The sequence below is a fragment of the Schistocerca piceifrons genome, chromosome 8 (genome assembly GCF_021461385.2).
Source record: "Schistocerca piceifrons isolate TAMUIC-IGC-003096 chromosome 8, iqSchPice1.1, whole genome shotgun sequence".
Taxonomy (NCBI): domain Eukaryota; kingdom Metazoa; phylum Arthropoda; class Insecta; order Orthoptera; family Acrididae; genus Schistocerca; species Schistocerca piceifrons.
Window position 1 is genome coordinate 19,102,028 of NC_060145.1, and position 19,492 is coordinate 19,121,519.

A 19,492-nucleotide genomic window follows, 5' to 3' on the forward strand; every position below is an offset into this window, starting at 1 on the left:
CATTATGGTTGAGATTTCATATTTGTTAAATAAAGCGACCTTATTTTTCACACTTGACTTGTTATGAATTATACGATATAGCAGGCTGTTCCAGCTCGCGTGGTGGTGGGGAGCCTTGCGTCCACTGCACAGGCGGTCAAGTTTGCTCTGAAGACCGACAGTCAGGCGCGTGCAATATGGCCGCCCGGCGGGTAGCCACTACTCGCTGCGCCTGCCCGCGAGCGAGCTGAGCGGCAGGACCTGCAAGAACTTTTGTCATGCTACAGCAGCTGATGATTTGAATTAATACGACTGATGGTCAAAATGCATTTAAATCGAAATAGCGCTATGGGAGGGGCACTAGTCTCACTGTCATAGCTGCTTTTGTTTACCCGTTTGTAGACTCTACCCTCCAAACACTTATCCCCGTGGTGCACCCTTTTCACTGCAGTGTATAGCTTTTAACGGTCGCTTCTTTGATTTTTTTGAGTCAGTCATGAGGCTGAAAATGCATGCCGGGCAGAATAGGGAGTGCACTGCAGTGGATTGCGTGCATTTGCAGGTTCACGACTGATTGAAAACGCCAAAGAAGCGACAGCTGTCCGCGGCAGTGGACACGGCGCATCATAGGATTAAATTGCAGTTGACAAGCGCGAGGTGTAGGAGAAGAGGGAAGGCGAAGGACGGGAGCGGGCAGCGCGCCTCGCCTCTAGTTACCTTCATGAGCTTGGCCATCTTGTCGACCTCCTTCTGCAGCAGGCGGTACTTGTGGCGCTCCTGGCGCAGCGCCTTCTGCTCGCGCCGCAGCTGTTCGCGCAGCGCCTTGCGCTCGTTCCTGGCGGCCGCCTCCTTGTCCTTGTAGCTCTTCAGCTTCGTCGCCAGCAGCCTCAGCTCGCGCGCCTGCCGCTTCTCCTTTAGCGCCGCCGCGTTCTCCGCGTTCTCCTCCTCCTGCACCGCCAGTGTCAACACTGCTCTGAGAACTGCCCGGCGCAATTATGTCGCGTAGTCGCAAGTAAAGTTTTAACGATCACCTCGAAAAATAATGGTACTGCGGCGCCACAGTACCGAAGCACGCTGCTACAGGAACCACAACAAAGTGGCGAAGCGTCGTGCGGTGATTTGTTTGCGGCAGCAGCAGAAGTGGAGGCATGTACCCGAAACCAAACAAAAACTTTATCACGTACCTTTATTTTCTTGAGGTGATAATTAAAACTTCGTGACTACACCTCGTACACAGATAAATAACACATTACACAACAAAGATCTCAACTACTGCGAGGAACTCCTGTACAAAATAGAAGTGTGCTACAAAAAAATGGAAGGAACATAGCACGTCTCGTCGACAGCGTGGTTAATAGAGACGGAGTGCAAGCTCGGATTGTTTCGAGTATGAGGAAGCAAATCGGTCGCGCCCTTTCAAAGGAACCATCCCGGCATTTGCCTTAAGCACTTTAAGAAAATCACGGAACACGTAAATCTGAATGACCGGACGGGGATTTGAACTGTCATCCTCCCGAATGCTTGTCCTGTGTGTTAACCGCTGCACAATCTCCCTCGGTCTGTGCCACAAAGAAACATTTCAATTTCACCTTATCTTGCGCCCTCAGATTTTCACCTTTTCCGCACCCTATCGAGCAGCATCGTTTCTGGATGAAAGTGCGCTCCGAACATGGCTTGGTAAGTTCTTCGCCACAGAACCACATGATTTTTACAGTCGCAGAGTCGAAAAGTTATCTCTGCATTGGAAGACTGTAAAATAGTGAAGGAGACTATATTATTGATGACTAAAGTATCTGTCACGCGTATCTGTTGTGTATTAAACGTATGGAAAAATGCTATGAACTCGTGCACCAATCCAATGTCAAGTACAAAGGAAGGATCCTACAGTTTAGAAAATTATCGCTTTGGGCATTTGAAACAAATATGTAGAAGACATGCGCAGATGAAAAAGCATTTTCCTGGCTAAAGATGTCTGAGGCAGCAAACATTCTTATTGAACTAAGAAGCAAATATTTCAAAGCGTATACCACATGGATCCCAGAAATACAAGAGCGTAGGACATGGGCAGTATGAGCTCAAGGGCAGATGGGGGGAGGGGACTATAATATGGAGTGAATACTTAAGGGGAGTTAAAAAGGTATTGTGCATATAAAATGTATATTTATATTTTTATGGAAAATTGTTATACAGAATTTTCTCTTTCATTTGAAGTATGTTTCGTTGATTTGGATGACTGTAAGTATTTTTATTTTGAAATGATTTACATCACAAGTAATTTCTATAGGTTCTATGAGCACTTGTTCAGTTACAATGAGATACCTATGTAATTATGTGCTCTACAACGCGGTGATTTATAGCAAACATCCTGCCGCATAGGTTTGTTTCTTTGGTTTATGTGATATCACTTCCTGTTTGTGGTATAATACATGATGTGACCCACATTTTGTAATGCACATTGCGCCTTTCACTGTGTAAATTCAGACTTATTGTTCATTGAGTTTAGTTCCTCTTTTTAATACCACTCCACGAGAGGACTTACTCAAGAAGAGAAGAAATAAGGGAAGTAGATTCTATAGAACATGTCATGTTGGGAAGCTTGCATCCAAAGAATGCACTGAACAAAGTTGTAAGCAACCAACTGCTTCTTCCAAGAAGCAGTTTGTGAACAAAAGTGGAACCAGTGTCAGTGATATCAGTTTAATATTAGGTGGACAAATAATAGTTTCAAAGGAAACTTCAGTTCTTAGTTTGGAAATCTCTTGTTGCAGTATTGTCAAAAAAAAAAAAAAATGCACAAAAGTGAGTACGAAAATGAAAAGAACAAATTGCATGAACGCAACTGTCAGAAAACATTTGAGGGATCCAGTGGAGTCATGGAAAGTGCCTCCATTGTGAAGGTCTTTCAGCGCTCTCAAGAACAACGTGGGGTTCCCTGTGCTCAAATCTTTGCTGCTGGTGATTACCGTTCATTCAAATCAATAATTGACAGCTGGCTCTATGATGACCTAGCACCACAGAAGTTAGAAAGTGCAGAAATGAATGGGTACCCGACTGTGTAAAATCAGGCAGAACGTTTCCAGCAAAAACCTTGAAGATGGCACTGACAAACCAATCAGTCAGCAAAGTGAATACTGTGACCAAGCCATTAGAATGAATACAAACAACGTGGGGAAGCAATGAGAAAAGCATTATGGGCTACGTTTGTCAACAAGACGTCATGTAATGAGAAGCCACAACACAGTTTGTGTTCAGGTGAAGGGTGTAAACACCGCAAAGCCGAGGCAGCAGGAACCGAAGATACCCACAGAAACACCATTCCTGGAGCTGCTGGACAGTAATAAAGCCAGTATATGGAGATGTAGCACATCCACATCTTCTGAAGAAATGCCTCACAGGAAAAACTCAAAATGTAAAAGAGTTTTTGACAATGTTGTATGGACCAGGGTGCCAAAAAACGCATGCATTTGTGGGCTCGAAAACACTGAAGAATGGGGTCAATGATGCTGGGATCATCATCGATGGAAATGCAGGCAGGATTAAGGTTCTCAAGCAATTTGGAGTTATATCTGGCCATAATACAGAATCAGTACAACAAGAACTGGACAAACAGCAAGCTTCCAAGTCAGAAGTTGTGGTCACAAATGTAACAGAAGCAGCAACATACCTCAGATGGAGACAGAGATAGCATTTCGTTGATCCTGAAGAACATAAAGATTACAAAGCTGGAGAGTTTTAGGCTCTCTCTTCATTCAATAGTGACTTTTCCTTTACTTCACAACTCTTTTTGCAAATGTTTCCCATTATTTCAGAAACTACTTAAGCTAAAACTGAAATTTTTGTCTCTTACGGACAGCGGTATTATATTTATGTGAATGTACAATGATAGAGAGAGAACTCGTAGTTTGAGCATCAATACTTTTTTAAAATAATTACAAAAAAATTAAAGATTTTCATTAAAAATTCATATGTTGATTCCAAAAGAAGTTATATATTTGACAGTTGATCAAGCAATGTATATGATATGACTCTATATTTTGGCAAAGTTACTTTTTATTACCGTGGATAGTTCCTGAGAAAACGGCATATAAATACGATAAATTTAACATTATCAGGATAGGGAATTGATACCCCACTTCTGATGAGGAAGAAAAGGATAGCTTGGTAAACTTCATAGTGAACGGAACATATTTCTGTGGAGATAGTACATATGTGGAAAAAGAAAATTTTAAAAAAATTCAATTCAACCCGTTAGTAGAGATATTATACAGTAATATTCCGGCGAAAGTAGGGAGAGTAGCCAAACGTCGACGAGTTTATGCGGCTGGAAACTCAAAACTTTGCACTGTTTAGAAACTTGACTGCAGCTGCTACAGTGGCAGTACCTCTGAGGACTCCGTCTCGGTCTCGGTCTCCTCCGTGTACTCCGACTCCTCGTCTTCTTCGCCGGGCCTCTGGTTGTTGGTCACAGCGGCTCCCACCTTCTTGGCGGACGGCTGCTTGGACAGCACGAGTCCCGGGTTATCCTGAAAGCACATGCACGCACATATATCGCCGTCATCCGGGAGAGCCGTCAGCAACCCTGCAACCCCTCTCGCCGGAGGTGCAGCTCGTACACACAGTATAAAGAAATGGTGGTGGCGATTTTCATTGTTGGTGGTGATCTTTTTTTTTTCTTTCATTTGCTATCTGTCTTTCCTTCGTGACTCATACTTACTTACCTCCTGTCTGTAGCGTATGCGCATGAGCGCCTGATATACTCACATTCTGCGCATAAACTGCTGCTTCTCTGTAAACAAACAATCACTCTACAGTAATATCATAACAGAAACCTTTTTGCGATAGCAACGAGCTGTAGCTGTGTTTACAGTGTTATAGCTTCTCGACGATTTTGGTTAATACATATTTATTATATACACTATTCAGCAACAAAACACTACTTACAGGACATAACTAACTGAAACGTACAAATGAGGACTGGGCAGTCACTAACTGGAGGTTCATTTTTTGTAAATTGAAAATATTTCTTCTTTGGATTTATTATGTTTGACCGTGCAGAACAGTGGTTACATTGAGCCCTGTTGCACTTCGGACCCTACTGACCTCCGCTGGTATTCCAAATCGAGGAAGAGTTTGATGTGTGTTTTTGCGGTTCGCGTGTGCTAATATTAAAGTTTATAATTCTTGTTACGAGCTTGAATAAAAATATAGAACTTGTATATAAAGTGCTGCATTGAGATTTGTCTAAAGTATATTTTTTTGTCGGTCTACCGTACACACTATCCTTGCATTCTGTACTGAGTGTTCCAGGAAGGAACGAATAAAAGTTGGATGTGAGTGTGCTCCCATTTCGGAGAGAAACATCACATAAACTTATATTCTATGATCTGTGATTTTTAAGAGGCAGCTATATGAAAATGTCAGCAATTAATATACCGCAAGTAATAAAAAAAAAGTAATTTTTGTGTTTAGTTGTGAAATCCCTTTTCGACACGTCTTCGGTAATACCAGAGCCTACAGCAATGTATTTGCAGTTCGTGTAGATGCATTTTGTGATTCTGATTAGATCTGCTGTCTACATTCTTTTTTATGTGAACTCAAGCGTTTAAAAACTGAGCAAGAATTCCTATCTGGTTTGAACATGTCAGCCATTAGATGTCGGGCTTCAACCGATCCCATAATCAGTAATGTGAAGAAGAACAGTTTAATGATGTTGATGACGACGCAACGATCTATCTAGTAAACAGGATAGGCGTCATTGAGGTACTGTGCTGTTGCTTTATGGAAAATGAGCAAGTGTTACGTTCAGCCGTTGTTACCAAAGATGGTCCGCCAAGTTACCTTGTCAACAAGTACTGAAGCGTAAGTTCAAGAGAATTTGCGAAGGGAATTGGACTAGGAAATGGGCCACTAAAAATAATATACGAGTTTGATATTTGTGCGTCAAAGTAACTGACAATGGCTTAAGTAGGGAGGATATGAAAAGCAGACTGGCAATAACAACAAGACCATTTTGAAAAGGAGAAATATATTAACATCGAATATAAATTATAAGTGTTAAGAAGCCAATTTTAAAGATGTTTATGTGGAGTATAGCCTTGTACAGACCTGAAACGTGGACGATAAGCAGTGCAGACAAGAAATCAGTAGAAGCCTTTGAAATGTGGTGCTACAGAATAATTGTGAAGTTTAGGTGCGTAGATCGGATAGCTAATGAGGAGACACGGCATTAAATTGGGGTAAATGACATGCATTACACAACATGACTAAAAAAAAAGTGATCGGTTGATAGGATACAGCTGGGGCATCAACGTATTGTCGATTTGGTAATAAAGGGAAGAGTGGGGAATGAAAATTGTGGAGAAATACGAAGTCTTGACGACTGTAATCAAATTCAAGTGGAAGCAAATTGCAGTCATTATGCAGAGGTTAGACTACCGTGGAGCCAAGATCACAACTAGATCACAAAAATAAAAAGCTATCGTAAATCAAACACTGAGTGGCATTATGGCACTGAGAAATGTTGTATTTTGAGTTGTGCCGTAGCTCTACTTTCGTATTGTAAAACAAATACGTATGACTCCCGTTAAAGCATTCATGTGGCACACCTCCATGGAAGCCTCAAGTCCCTGCAAAAGTCATAGAAGAAAGTGCTAGGTCAGTATCTGCACGAGAGATGTTTAATACTGCCGATCGTATTCTTTTTAATTAACGGTGGGCTGTAATAAAAAAATAGTGAAATATTTCAAAATACAGGAGCAAGTAAGGAGACTCATTCCGGCAGGCGGCGTGTTAGCAACAGTGGAGTTGTTGTGAGGTATTCACCCGCGGTCGTCACCGTCCAAGCACGAGTGATACGACCTGCAGGAGAGAGGTTCGCTGCCCAGTGGCAGACGCAGCCGCAGCTACAGCTAGTCTTACCGTGCACTAGCGCGCTCTCTACTTGCGGGAGTTCTAGGGTGGGGCCCCGGGGCTGGGCTGCGGCTGCGCTACCTTCAGCGCGGCCAGCTTCTTCTCGAGCGCCTGGTTCTTGCGCTGCAGGTCGTCCACCTCTGCCCGCGTCATGTCCAGTTGGCCCGCCGTGTCGTGGTACTTCTTCTCCAGCTCCTCCGTCGCCTTCTGCGCCTCGCGCATCTGCTCCCGCAGTTTCTTGATCTCCTGCAACAAATTGTCACCGTCGGAAACATTACTGAATTCTAAACTGTCCACTAGTACCGCTAGGCATGAATGGTATTTGCATGTTATTTTACTGTTTTCCGACCAAGAATATGGGGCAATCAAATGAAACCGAGGCATATGGGAAAAAAGTAAGCAAGCTGGTTATAATTTCAAAAGTAATCAACACACGACGGTCAGTGCGGTCATGGGAAAATGTTTGCGGTTGCCTACAGAACTGTGACTTTAGCCAGATGCGCACCTTTTCATACGATTCATACGAAGCAAATCGACGACCACGAATGTCTTTCTTCAGGGCTCCAATAATATGGAAATCGGTACTTAAGATAGGTAAATAAATTAGTGAAATCAATGTGAAGTGAAGTAGAAATTAGAAAATAAATGAAAACTTAGTTTAGTTTAGAAAAGTTAAACACTGGCAAACAGCGGGCAGAGCAGCAGTGGCAATTGCCGGCACTTGCAAGTCAGCACGCGCAGGAGAAGCCATTACCCTCCCCACATAAGCGGAAGCTGTCGATTCAGCCGTCAGGGCATCACCCGACCGGCTCACATGTCAGTTGTCACATGTGATCAAAGGCCCTCGCGTACATTCCAAAAGCCAATGACCGACGTTAAGAAGATTCTTCGAGAAGCTCTTCAACGTGACAGAAGAGGCAATAACCATGAAGTCGTTCACCTCTAGTGAACTGAAGTAAATATATACGCGAGACGCAGTGGGCCCGACAGTAGTTTTCGGTTCAGTTTTGGTTCGAGTTCAGTTCCAGTACAGTTCAGTCGGTGCTGAAGGCCGTCATGCAGAAAGAGACTACATCGTGCACAGAAGCGCCCAGTCCGCCGCTGTAATGGAATAGCAAGCAGCAGCCTCGCCACCAGAAGACAGAAGTTAGAAGGTATTTGAAGACTGATTTTTACGCACCCGGGTGACTCGTGAGGACGGGAAGGAGACAGCCTCACATCAGCAGTCACCTGTGAGCTGTTGATGAAGATCTGACAGCCGAAGACTGGCAAGCTGGAGTCCGTTGTTCGAGTCAGGGACACTGGCCTTCCCCCGCCGCGCCACTCCACGGGCCGACGCACAACACTGACGCACACGGCCGCATAGAGAAGAGAAACACTGAGACGCCACGTCCAAGGTATCACCATCCTATTCACAACTTCGTTCTCAATAATTAAACGGCCCACCTCACGATGCGCGTTTCCAGTCAACTGAGCGAAACAGCGACACGAGATACACACCGCCAGGCATAATCAGATGCCGCCGCTCACGCAGCAGAAGGCTTCGCAAACGACACAGCTGCCGCTCTCCGAGCCAGAACAATCCAGTAAGGAAACCATTGTACAAATCTTTCAAGAAAAGTTATCTTATGAAAAATGCTGTTTCATTCTACTTCATACCCGAGCCAAGGAAGAACCCACCCTGCCCACAGGTTGTTAAGAGAGAAAAAGTAATTTATTTAGTGTTTTTCACCCGGACACAATGTTTTAGAATCAAATGCCCTTTTGCAGTAATGCTCATCCTGACAACTGACTAGCATCAAAAGAGGTGACCCAGTAACACCAAGGCTGTTTCAACTATGCTGCAAAACTTTCGCTGCCAAGCCGTTACACGTCGTTCTTACAATCCCGATCTCTCTCCATGTGATTTCCATATTTCTGGTGCTCTGAAGAAAGACAATCGCCGCCGTTGATTTGCTTAAGATGAAGAGGTACACGCTTGGGTACAAACATGGTTCCGTAGGAAACTGCAGACAGTTTTCCATGAAGGCACTGACCGTCTTGTCTCACAGCGGATAAATGTATTAACATTTATGGCGGTTACTTTTTAAATAATAAACAGTTATTTTTTTCCATCCATCTGCCTCGTTTTCATTTGACTGCCCCCTATGGATGACGTTTATATAAAAATTAGAGAGAACTTCGTAGTAAACAGAAACACACATGTAAATATTAAGAGCTCAGATGAGAAGCCCATACTAAGCAAAGAAGAGAAAGCTGAAGCTGGAAGGAATGTACAGAAGTGCTGTACAAGGGAAACTAAGGCAATATTCAGAGCGTTGGGAGACGCAACCATCACAAAACAGTTCCACCAAAGGTGTATGAGACAGGCGGAATATCTTCAGATTTCAGGAATAAAATGTAAGAATTGCAGTTACAAAGAACTGGATGTTGAAAGATGTGAACATTGCTGAACCATCAGCACTCATGATTACAAAATTGTGATAGGAATTCTTTACAGAAGAATGGAAAAACTGATAAAAGACGACCCCGGGGAAGATCAGTTTGGGTTTTTGAGAAATGTAGAAAAGGGCAAGGACATACTGGTCCCACGCCTTATCTTAGAAGAAAAGCTGAAGTGAAGAAGAAAGGCCACGAGGGATTAGCCAGGCGGTCTTAGGCGCTGCAGTCATGGACTGTGCGGCTGGTCCCGGGCGGAGGTTCGAGTCCTCCCTCGGGCATAGGTGTGTGTGTGTGTGTGTGTGTGTGTGTGTGTGTGTGTGTGTGTGTGTTTGTGTTTGTGTTTGTCCTTAGGATAATTTAGGTTAAGTAGTGTGTAAGCTTAGGGACTGATGACCTTACCAGTTAAGTCCCATAAGACTTCACACACATTTGAACATTTTTGAAGAAGAAAGGCAAACATATTTTTTAGCATTTGCAGATGTAGAGAAGGTTTTTAGTGTTGACTGGAATGCACTCTTTGAAATTCTGGAGGTAGCAGGGAGAAAATACAGGGAGCGAAAGGCCAACTACAACTTGTACACACATCAGACTGTAGTTACAAGAATCGAGAGAGACATGGAAAGGGAAGTAGTAGTTGAGAAGGAAGTGAGTCAGGGTTGTAGTCTAACCCCGGTGTTATTCAGTCTGTACATTAGGAAAACAGTAAAGGAAATCAAAGAGAAATATGAGACAGAATTAAAGTTTAGAGAAAGAAAGTGAAAATTATGAGGTCTGCTGATGACATTGTAATTTTGTTGAAGATGACAAAGGACTTGCAAGAGAAAGTAAAGAGTGTGGATAGTGTCTTGAAGAAAAGGTGAGTACCGATAAAAGTAAAACAAGGATAACGGATAATCGAATTAAATCAGGCGATGCTGGGGGAATTCGGATAGGATATGAGACTCTAAAAATAGTAGATGAGTTGTACTATTTGGGCAGCATGACCGTTGATAATGGCTGAAGTAGAAAGAATATAAAATGCAGACTGGCAATAGGAAGAACAGTATTTCGGGAAAAGAGGAACTTTTTTCTGAAGATATTCCTCTGAATGAACTGTAGCCCTGTATGTAAAAACATAGAGAGTTCAGATAAGAAGAGAATGGAAGGTTTTGAAATGAGGTGATACGGAAGAATTCTAAAGATCGATCAGAGGGACATGTCGGGTGACTAAGAAGCACTGAATAGAACTGGGAAGGAAAGGAGTTTATGGCACAACTCGACTAAAAGAAGGAATTTGGTTATAAGACGTGCCCTGAGGCAGCGAGGAATCTTCAATTTGGCAATGAAAGAGAGTGTGGGATTTAAAAACTGTGGAGAGAGACCAAGGCTTGATTAGAATACAATGAGTAGGTTGAGACGGATGTAGGAGGACGCAGGCGTTACGCGGCTTGCACGGGGCAGAGTGGCAGCAGCAGTTTCTTACCTGTTGCTCCTCCGAGCGCTTGGCCGCCGGAGTCTGCCCGCCCGACTGCATCTGCGCCCGCAGCTTCTCCACTTCCGCCTCCAAGTCCAGCACGCGTGCCTGCGGCAGGAGTTGATTGAATTCGTCGGGCTCCACGGTACCAGACACCATGGAAGAAAACACCAACCGAGATATATCATAACAGCGAAAACTGGCACACATGAAGATATAATATAATAGGGGCGAAAACGGTCGGAAAAAAGGTATGCAATCCAGCCGTTTGCGAGATAATTGCGTATTTGTGGTTACGTTTTTTCCGAACGTACTTCTGATCAGAAGGCGATTCTGGTAACTGGAATCATAGGTTTGTGTTAATCATGCCTCTTGTGTTCTCGTCGTCAGAAACTTTCATCCCTTAACACGTATTTATATATAACCGAGAAGTGAAATACCAGTTTTCATAGATTTAGCTTTAAAATTTTTAAAGCAACCAAAAAATACCAGTTTTCAAAGATCTGGTTTTAAAAATGCGTTCACATTAAATATTTTAATACAACATTTCACTCCATACTTCGATCTCTTTTGTATTTTTTTATTCTAATAGAGAACCCACATACAAATTTTCATAGATTTAGCGTCAAAAATGATTTCATTATGAAACGTTTCCATAAAAATTTTCATTCCCTATTTCGCTGCTATAGGGGTTGGACTTCCAAAAGCCATGAAACATATTTCAACCGACAAGCCAAATTCAAGTTTTCATAGATTTAGCTTCAAAAATACTTACATAATGAAGTATTTTCGTAAATAATTTTATCCCCTATCTTACCCCATTAGAAGTTGAAAAAAATACCAGAAACACGATTTTTTTTTTCATTTGTAACCGAGAAGTCAAATACCATTTATCATGCATGTAGCTTTAAAAATACTTAAGTAGTTTTTAATGATTTATTTTAAAAAAGAGCTTCCCACTATTTCATTCCCATAGCGGTTAAATTTTCAAAAATGCTGAAACACCTCATTTTCATCTTCGATTGGTAAAGCGAATAAAATTTTCGCTGGTTTAACTTAAAAATTGCTTTAATAGCAACATATTTTAAAAAATAAAAATAAAAAAGCTTTTATCCCCTATTTCTCCCCCTTGAAATGTAAACTTTTCCATTACCCCATTTTAGAAATGTGACCAAGTATTTTATCTCAAAGAGCCATAAGCGATATTTGGCAACCTAAACTTGTTGTTCTGAAAAATGCAATATTGCGTAATATAGACAGATAGTGACAGTTAAAAATTAACAGCGGACGGTCGGGAGAGTCCTCCCAGAAACGAGTGCTTTTCTTTAGAGATTACATGCACTGCTTGTGGGTGTGAAAGACGCGCGTGTCATATTGTTTTTGGCAGGGCCGCGCGTGACACGGACAGCTGACAAAGCTGTTGAAGTAACGACCGCACTCCTGCGTTTGGTAACCTGTCACTTGGCAGCGCAGTCGCGGCCCGTGGGCGAGTCTTACTGGAGCGGCGAAAATAACCGGCCGCTCTGCTGAAACGGTGCGGGGCGGTAGAACGGCGTTCATCGTTCGTTCCCTCAGAGCTGCGCAAAAATGTCTTGCGTCCTTGCTTGGATGTATACGGAGCAGATCACGCAATAAATTGGCACATTTGGTTGTAAAAGAGCAAAATGGTCTAAGGCAACAAGGGCAGATTCTGAAGCAATGGGTTTTACTGAGGTCTAAGGCAATCACGTGATCCAAATAGTCCAAGAATATGTAAAGAAGCCTAAAGTTGCAATTTTTTGGAGCATCGAAAATTTAAGCTTAGTTTGATATTGTGGTCTCGCAATGTGCTCATTAAGAATTCGGTATGGATGCATTTTTCGAAAATGAACTTTAGCTCATGGCTGTGAATATCCTGTATTACTGATTCTTAAGCTTGCTTCCACTGTAATAAGAAGGTGATTTTCCTAATCTGTATCTGTTTTATAGTTTAAAAACAAATATGCAAGCTCAGAGTAAAACATCAACAATTCTTTTTATTCGAAGTTAAGCTGTTAGAATATGCAATGAGCTTCTATTCTTTTGACTAATGTTCTACTGCATATAACCATGGTGGAAAATAACCTGCGTGGTGCTGTAAGTCGTACTTATTTCTTTTTTTTTAATTTTTTATTTTTTTTAAGGCTTTGTCCAGACCTAACTCCTACATTCTTCCATCCTAGGAGAACGCGTGCTCAATTAAAGACTGCACATGTTCATTGGTTGGAATCGTTTTGGTGACTACAGTAAACTGTTGATTTATTTGTGCAATTGTGGAAAAGAATTTCCTTGTTATTTGACTGTTTCGTCGTATTTATCCTGGTGGTACAAAGAATTTACGTACATGTCAGGGAAATAAAAACTACAAACTTAAAAACACTCGATGCATACAGGCGTACGAGGAATCGTAAGATCGCCTTCCACAGTTACTGAAGCTAATCAGATTGATCACCTTACTACGGTAAACGAGTGTGTTGAGTCGTCTGTGTCACTTTATAGAGTACCAGCGATCTAAGAAGTGTAGAGTTTTGCCCTTTATTTCCAGTTATCAGTGATGGATGCATTCTATATTGTATGCTGTTGTTTGACGTCACGGTGCTGGATTGCGTTTTACTTCTTCAGGTCTGAATATAGTTACTGCAGGCTGACACGACCATCGCTTGGGAAGAAAGAAGAAAGCTCGCGGAAGTGCAGGTTATAATTGCTGCACAAGCCGTTTCAATTTATTTCTAAATCTCGGTCAGTATAGCACAGTTGTTGTGGTGAAGAATATCCCTGGCGGTTCTTCTTCATAGAATCCCTGGCAAGTTATATTTGATGAGCGTGAGAGAAATTTGTGTCCCTTAATTTACTCCAGTATTCTTGTTCGTTTCGGTAGTAATATGATGGTAAGCGGTCCTTTTGGTTGTAAAATTCCTCATTCCCATGTAATGTTCACATAAAAAACACACAGTTCTTGTTAATTCGCACACGAATTAGTATCGTTCGAGAAAGCATGTTTTAAGTTATCTCCTTCGAGGGTGGCTGCGCTACCTGAGGAGTCATTGAATGAAATTTTCTACCATCTGATCTAATTTCCTCCTCCCCCGCCCCTCCCTCCTGCGATATCGGGTCTGGAACACACTCGCGCTTATGGCTTCCCTGTCGTAAGAGGCGACTATAAGGAGTCTTATACCTAGTCATGTTCCTATGTTGATGACTCAGCTATTTTAAGGGCAGCCGTCAGTTTTAGCTCATTTCATAACCTCTTCCTTAACCTTTTTGAGTTAGTTACTTATGGTCCCGCCGTAGGGTTTGACCTCCTCTCTAAATTTCACAGATACTGCGCCGTTTGGAAAAGAACGCCTTACGTGGTGTATAATATTTCCGTTGTGCGCTGTGCGAATCTTTGTTTTCACTGGAAACCCAGAACCATAGCCAATCTGTTGTGTGTGTGGGGAGGGGGGAGGGGGAGGCGTCGGGGTTCGTACACTACACGGTTGTAGCCCGCTGACACTCCAGATATAGCTCTGCTTTAGTCTGAGCCGTAAATTCTCCATATATGCGGCGGAGATGGCACCTGTCAAATCTGGGACTCCGGGCAGCGGCTGCTGTGCTAGGTAGCCTCTGCCGTAGGAGAGCTCAGATCGCAGGGAGTGGCATCGGAGCGAGAGATCCGCAATGAAACGGATCAAACTCGCCCATACCAGTGGTCGCGCCAACATGGCCGTCTGAGCAGTTGGAAAGCAAGATTTTAATACAGAGACGTACCCAGTTCTTGGCATGCTTCAGAACTGACTGAGAATCTTCAGCAACAACAAAGGCACTGTTCTCCGTTGAGAATATTAAGGATAGGTTCGGGAAAGTTGCTGCAATAGAGAAAATGAGAAAAGGATTTTTGTTGGTCAAGATTTTGAATCCTAACCAATAACAGGCATTTCACATCTACAACAAGCTCGGAGATATAGCAATTACCATCTCTTTTCATAACAAACTCAACAGGATTCATTGTCTTATCTTCCACATGGATCTGACACTACACAAACAGACGAAGAACTGCGCACTAATTAGAGTGGTGTGCATTCAGAGAGGACCTGAGGATAATAGAGTGGGCCCTGGAAGCTTCATTCTGCCTTTCAGTGGAAATCTTTTACCTGAGAATATTAAGATCATGGTTCATAGGTGCGATGCCAAATCGTATTTTTCTTCTCCTGAGGGATGTTTCAGGTGCCACAGGCTTGGACACATGGACTAATGAGGCTACTTGTGGGACGTGTGGAAGAACAGTGCATGTGGGCAGATATTGTGTAAACGACCCCCCTACATGTATAAACCGCCCAGTGCACCACCCGCATTATTTGCTAATACGTTCAATTTTCAACAGGGAAAATAAAAACCAGGAATATAAAACGCTTGGTCGTCTTTTGCATCGATATTGTAAGAAAAAATTTGAATGACTGCAGTTATTATTATCAGTTCTGTAGTCATTCAAACTTTTTGTTACATCTTGATGCAACAGACGATCAAGTGTCTTATATTCATGGGTTTTCTTTTCTCTCTCCCAATCCATATAACGCCAAACTTTGCGAACATTGTGCCAAAATTCACACGTTGCGCGATGACAAGGACTCAAACATCAGCTCATGGTCCTGGCCAAATGTCAGTGCCTGTTTTTCAGTCAGGGGATGGTACATCAGCCCCCCCCCCCCCCCCTCTCTCTCTCTCTCTCTCTCTCTCTCTCTCGAGTTTATGAATACTGATGACTCAACAAAAAAGTAATCTATACTCCCATTTCCCTTTTGCTGCTTTCTCAGAACCCAGTCTGATATTCTTTCAGTGGAATTGTAACGGCTACCATCGCCAACTATCCGAACTCCTTCGATTAGCGGCTACTTACTGTGCAGTCGGCGTGGCATTTCACTGGACATGATTGTCAGAAACTCAGCTCCCTGTTGTTAAAAATTACAGATCCTAACGCAAAAATATTGTTAATACCGAGAGGGAAGTCTGCAAACTCATATACTCCGACTCTTTCAGTAAGCAGCTGCCACTGAATACTGCATTAGAAACTGTGGCTGTTCTGTGTCCACCTGCTAACTACGGTAATAGTATGTAATATCTCAAATTAGCAAGCTTTCACCTCCAAAGGATATCGAAGGAGTGGTACAAGATACTACTGACACGATTATACACACTGTGGAAGGAGCAATACCCTCTTCATCAGGCCCTTCCCGCCAGAAATGTGACGTGGTGGTGTGGAGAAATAGCTGCAGCTATCAGAGAGCGTCAAAAGCGCACTTCAGTACACAAACGCCATCCTTTCACGTAACATTTAATAGTGACGTCGAGCGAAGGCGCGGTTTTTAATTTAAAAAAAAGCGCAAGTGTTGGGAACAATATGTACATTTACAGGAGCCCACACCCCATCGTCTCAAGTATGGGCTTAACTCCGCCTCATTTGCGGACACTCACTGTACAGCAATTCGTGGCATCTCCCTCAGTGGCGACATCTGTACTGATCGCAAGGTCATTGCACCACAACTCACTCAAGTGTCCGCATATAGTAACTACCATCGTAATTTAGTGACCTGGGAGGCGCTGGCGCAGAAAGACTATTTATCCTTCCATGCAGGAGGCCTCGAATCACAGTTGCTCCGTTAGTAAATGGGAGTTCCGTCGTTCATTTTCAGAGTGTCGAGACACAGCCCCAGGACCTGACAGAATCCGTAACCAAATGCTTAAACATCTTAACAGCGACAGTATAAAACACATCCACGGGTTTGCAATCGTTTTTTGCTAGAAGGGCTGTTTCTCTCCCAATGGAGGGAGCGTGTTGTTAAAGAATGGTCAATGGACGAGTATGTTGGTGCCTGGAAGTCTTAGCACATCTATCGAAATTTCAAAGTGGTTTTTAGGGCACTCCGGTCCACCACAGACCAACTGATATGTCTCGGATCTGCAATGCGCAATGCTTTTGTGCTTTGCCAACACGTAATTTTTGTGTTCTTTGAATTGTGGAAGACGAACGATACCAACTGTTTGAGTTGGACTCCTGGGTTGCTTATCCGTTTCTATCAGTAATGTCCTATCCGTTTGACTGTTTTGGGTGTAATAGGTCCAACCTTATTCTGCATACCTTGGATTTAGCCCTCAAAAACCAATATGTACAGGAATCTAGAATACAGGAAATTCAGAGTCAGGTTCTGAGCGTAACCATCTTCCCCATCGCCATCAGTGGTATTGTGACTGTAGTGGGACCCACAGTGTCACCATCACTGTATTTTGACGAGCTGTGCCTGTATTACAGCTCCACATCATTGCATACCACAGAGCGCAAATTTCAGGGAGTCATACAGAAAGTACATAATTGCACCCTGAATCAGGGATATCAGTTTTATCCCACGAAAACTCGCGTTATGCACTTTTGCAGACTCAGAAATGTGCACCCTCACCCAGAACTTTATCCCAGTGACCTGTTACTTGACGTCGTTGAAAATTTTAAATTTGTAGACCTTTAATTTCATAGTAGGCTAACACGGTTACCACGTGTACACCAGCTCAAGGCAGATTGCATGAGGGAACCTAATACTGTCAGATTTCTCAGCAGCACTTCCTGGAGCACAGACCACACTGTTCTGTGATTTTACAAAAGCTTTGATCTTACTCCATATGGACTATGGATGTGGCGCCTACAGGTTGACGACATTAGTTTTGAGCTTCTTATACCCTCGTCACCATAGTGGTATGCGGTTGATAGCTGGAACCTTCCCTATTAGCCCTGTAGATAGCCTCTTGGTGAAGGCTCTGATTGCACCACTGAGGGTCAGATACCAGCAACTGGTGGTGAACCATGTGGTCACAATCCATTAGATGCCTACCCTTGCGTGTTACTCGACTCGGTTTTATAGCCAACAGTTAAGAGTATTTACAAATCGCTCAAAAATGTGTGCATCAGGTGGGGTAGGATTGGAGGCTCTGTGTAAGGAGCAAATCCCCCTGTTGCCTGCGTTCATGGACTTCCCTCTTGGCGCTCCCTGTGGTGTGTAGTATGATTGGGCTGGACCTTTTCCATAGCCCTAAGAAAATACTGACCCCACCACACGCCTGATTAATTCAATCCTCGATGACTACCCAACTCCAAATGCGTCAACACAGGTGGATCGAAAGTCAACGACGGGGTTAGTTTTGATTTTGCACACGTAAGGGGGCCACAAGAAGTATATTCTGCTGAGTGCACGTAGCGTAAAAACTGCAGAGTTGATCGCCTTAACACGATCTCTGCTATACATTGAAAATCTAGCAACAAAGAACTTCCTGGTTGGAAGCGACTCCACGAGCTACTTGTAAAGCATATCTCAGTGTTACCTCGGAAACTTTCTAATTGCTACTATCCAAGGACTTTCACAGCTCCGGATCCACTGTAACACCCATCTGACCGAGCCACATGTTCTGGGAATTGAGTCAGTTGACAATTAGCTAAAGAAGCAACCACGTGAAACATACTTGAAATTGGAGTAGCGGGCACAGACTTAAAATTGCAGCTGCGACATCAAATTTTGAATCACTGTGGTGTGGAAAGGCTGACTACTACGGCCCTCAGCAAGCTGAGGGCAATTAAGGGACCACCTAGGTGTAACATACTTCTCTTCAAGCCAAATAATACGAAGGGCGACTGAGAGCACGCTAATGTGTGTGTTCAGGGACGTAGCAAGTTGTTTATTATATGGGAAGGATTCATTATATCCAAACGGTGCTCTTACAAAGTGCGCCTCTTGTAGAGATGCGCATTTGCTGGCGTCCCCCAGTGTTGGGAAGTCTGTGCACTCACCTGGAGGCGCTTGTTCTCGCGCTCGACTGCCTCCTTGTTGCGGAGTTCGAGCGCGAGCATCTGCTTGGTCGACTGCAGGTCGTCGCGCACCTTATCGATGTCGTCGAGCTCGTCCGGCTCCGCGGCGTCGGGCTCTACCTCGGCCTTCTGGATCTGCTCCTCGATGGTCATCTGCCGCCGGAACTTGCGCAGTCCTGGGCCACACACGAGACAAGTGCAGGAGTGAGGCTAGGCTGCTGCCAGGTGCAAAATGGTCGCCAGCCGAGCAAAGTGAATTCGACAAACAGTAATTGCTCGATCTAGCTCACATCACTTTGTGTTGACAAAGGCGCCAAGCTTTAAACGTTTCTCGTGTTGCTACCATAGCATCGAACATCCGAAAATGCTCGCTTCTGAAAAGCGAAACTAGTCCAGTAAATCAAATAGTATGCGATCTGCGGCAGTTTACCTTTACATTCAAGTAAGTGAATTTACAGATCGAGCCATTGTATTTTTGAGGACATTTTAATACTGAACTATTGTTATAACTGTATTGGCCTAAAATTTTCACCTGCAGCTTCATATGCAATGCCTATTGAGAAAGAACTGAAGGGTGATAAAAGTATTATTACAGTTTTAGTTGTTGAAATGTGAGGTACGAGATCATCCACTCTCTCCGCTGGTTTACAATTTAACAAATTGTTCACATAGCAACGTAGAAAGATCTCTGCTGGTGTTAAATCTGGTGATCTTGGGCTTGCTAACTTCCTAGGAATACGGCCACTAGAGAAATATTTAACCCTTTCCGAGCCATCGTTTATCTGAAATGGTGTGATGCAATTTTTTAGGTTTTCTAGGCCAAATTTTCAATTTTCCACCATATTGGTCTTCAGGCGAATTAATAT

At 43.2% G+C, this 19,492-nt stretch overlaps 1 protein-coding gene across 2 annotated transcripts in view; it reads right to left on the reverse strand.

The window, feature by feature from the left end:
- The window catches only part of LOC124711586 (bromodomain-containing protein 4-like), a 222,290-nt gene that overhangs the window by 12,598 nt on the left and 190,200 nt on the right, over nucleotides 1-19,492 (reverse strand). For both annotated transcript variants that reach the window (XM_047241734.1, XM_047241735.1), the window contains exons 7-11: nucleotides 18,609-18,802; nucleotides 10,793-10,891; nucleotides 6,970-7,134; nucleotides 4,362-4,502; nucleotides 697-927 (exon numbers count right to left, since the gene is read on the reverse strand). In XM_047241734.1, coding sequence (XP_047097690.1) covers nucleotides 697-927; nucleotides 4,362-4,502; nucleotides 6,970-7,134; nucleotides 10,793-10,891; nucleotides 18,609-18,802 — 830 coding nt within the window. The remainder of the gene's footprint in view (nucleotides 1-696; nucleotides 928-4,361; nucleotides 4,503-6,969; nucleotides 7,135-10,792; nucleotides 10,892-18,608; nucleotides 18,803-19,492) is intronic.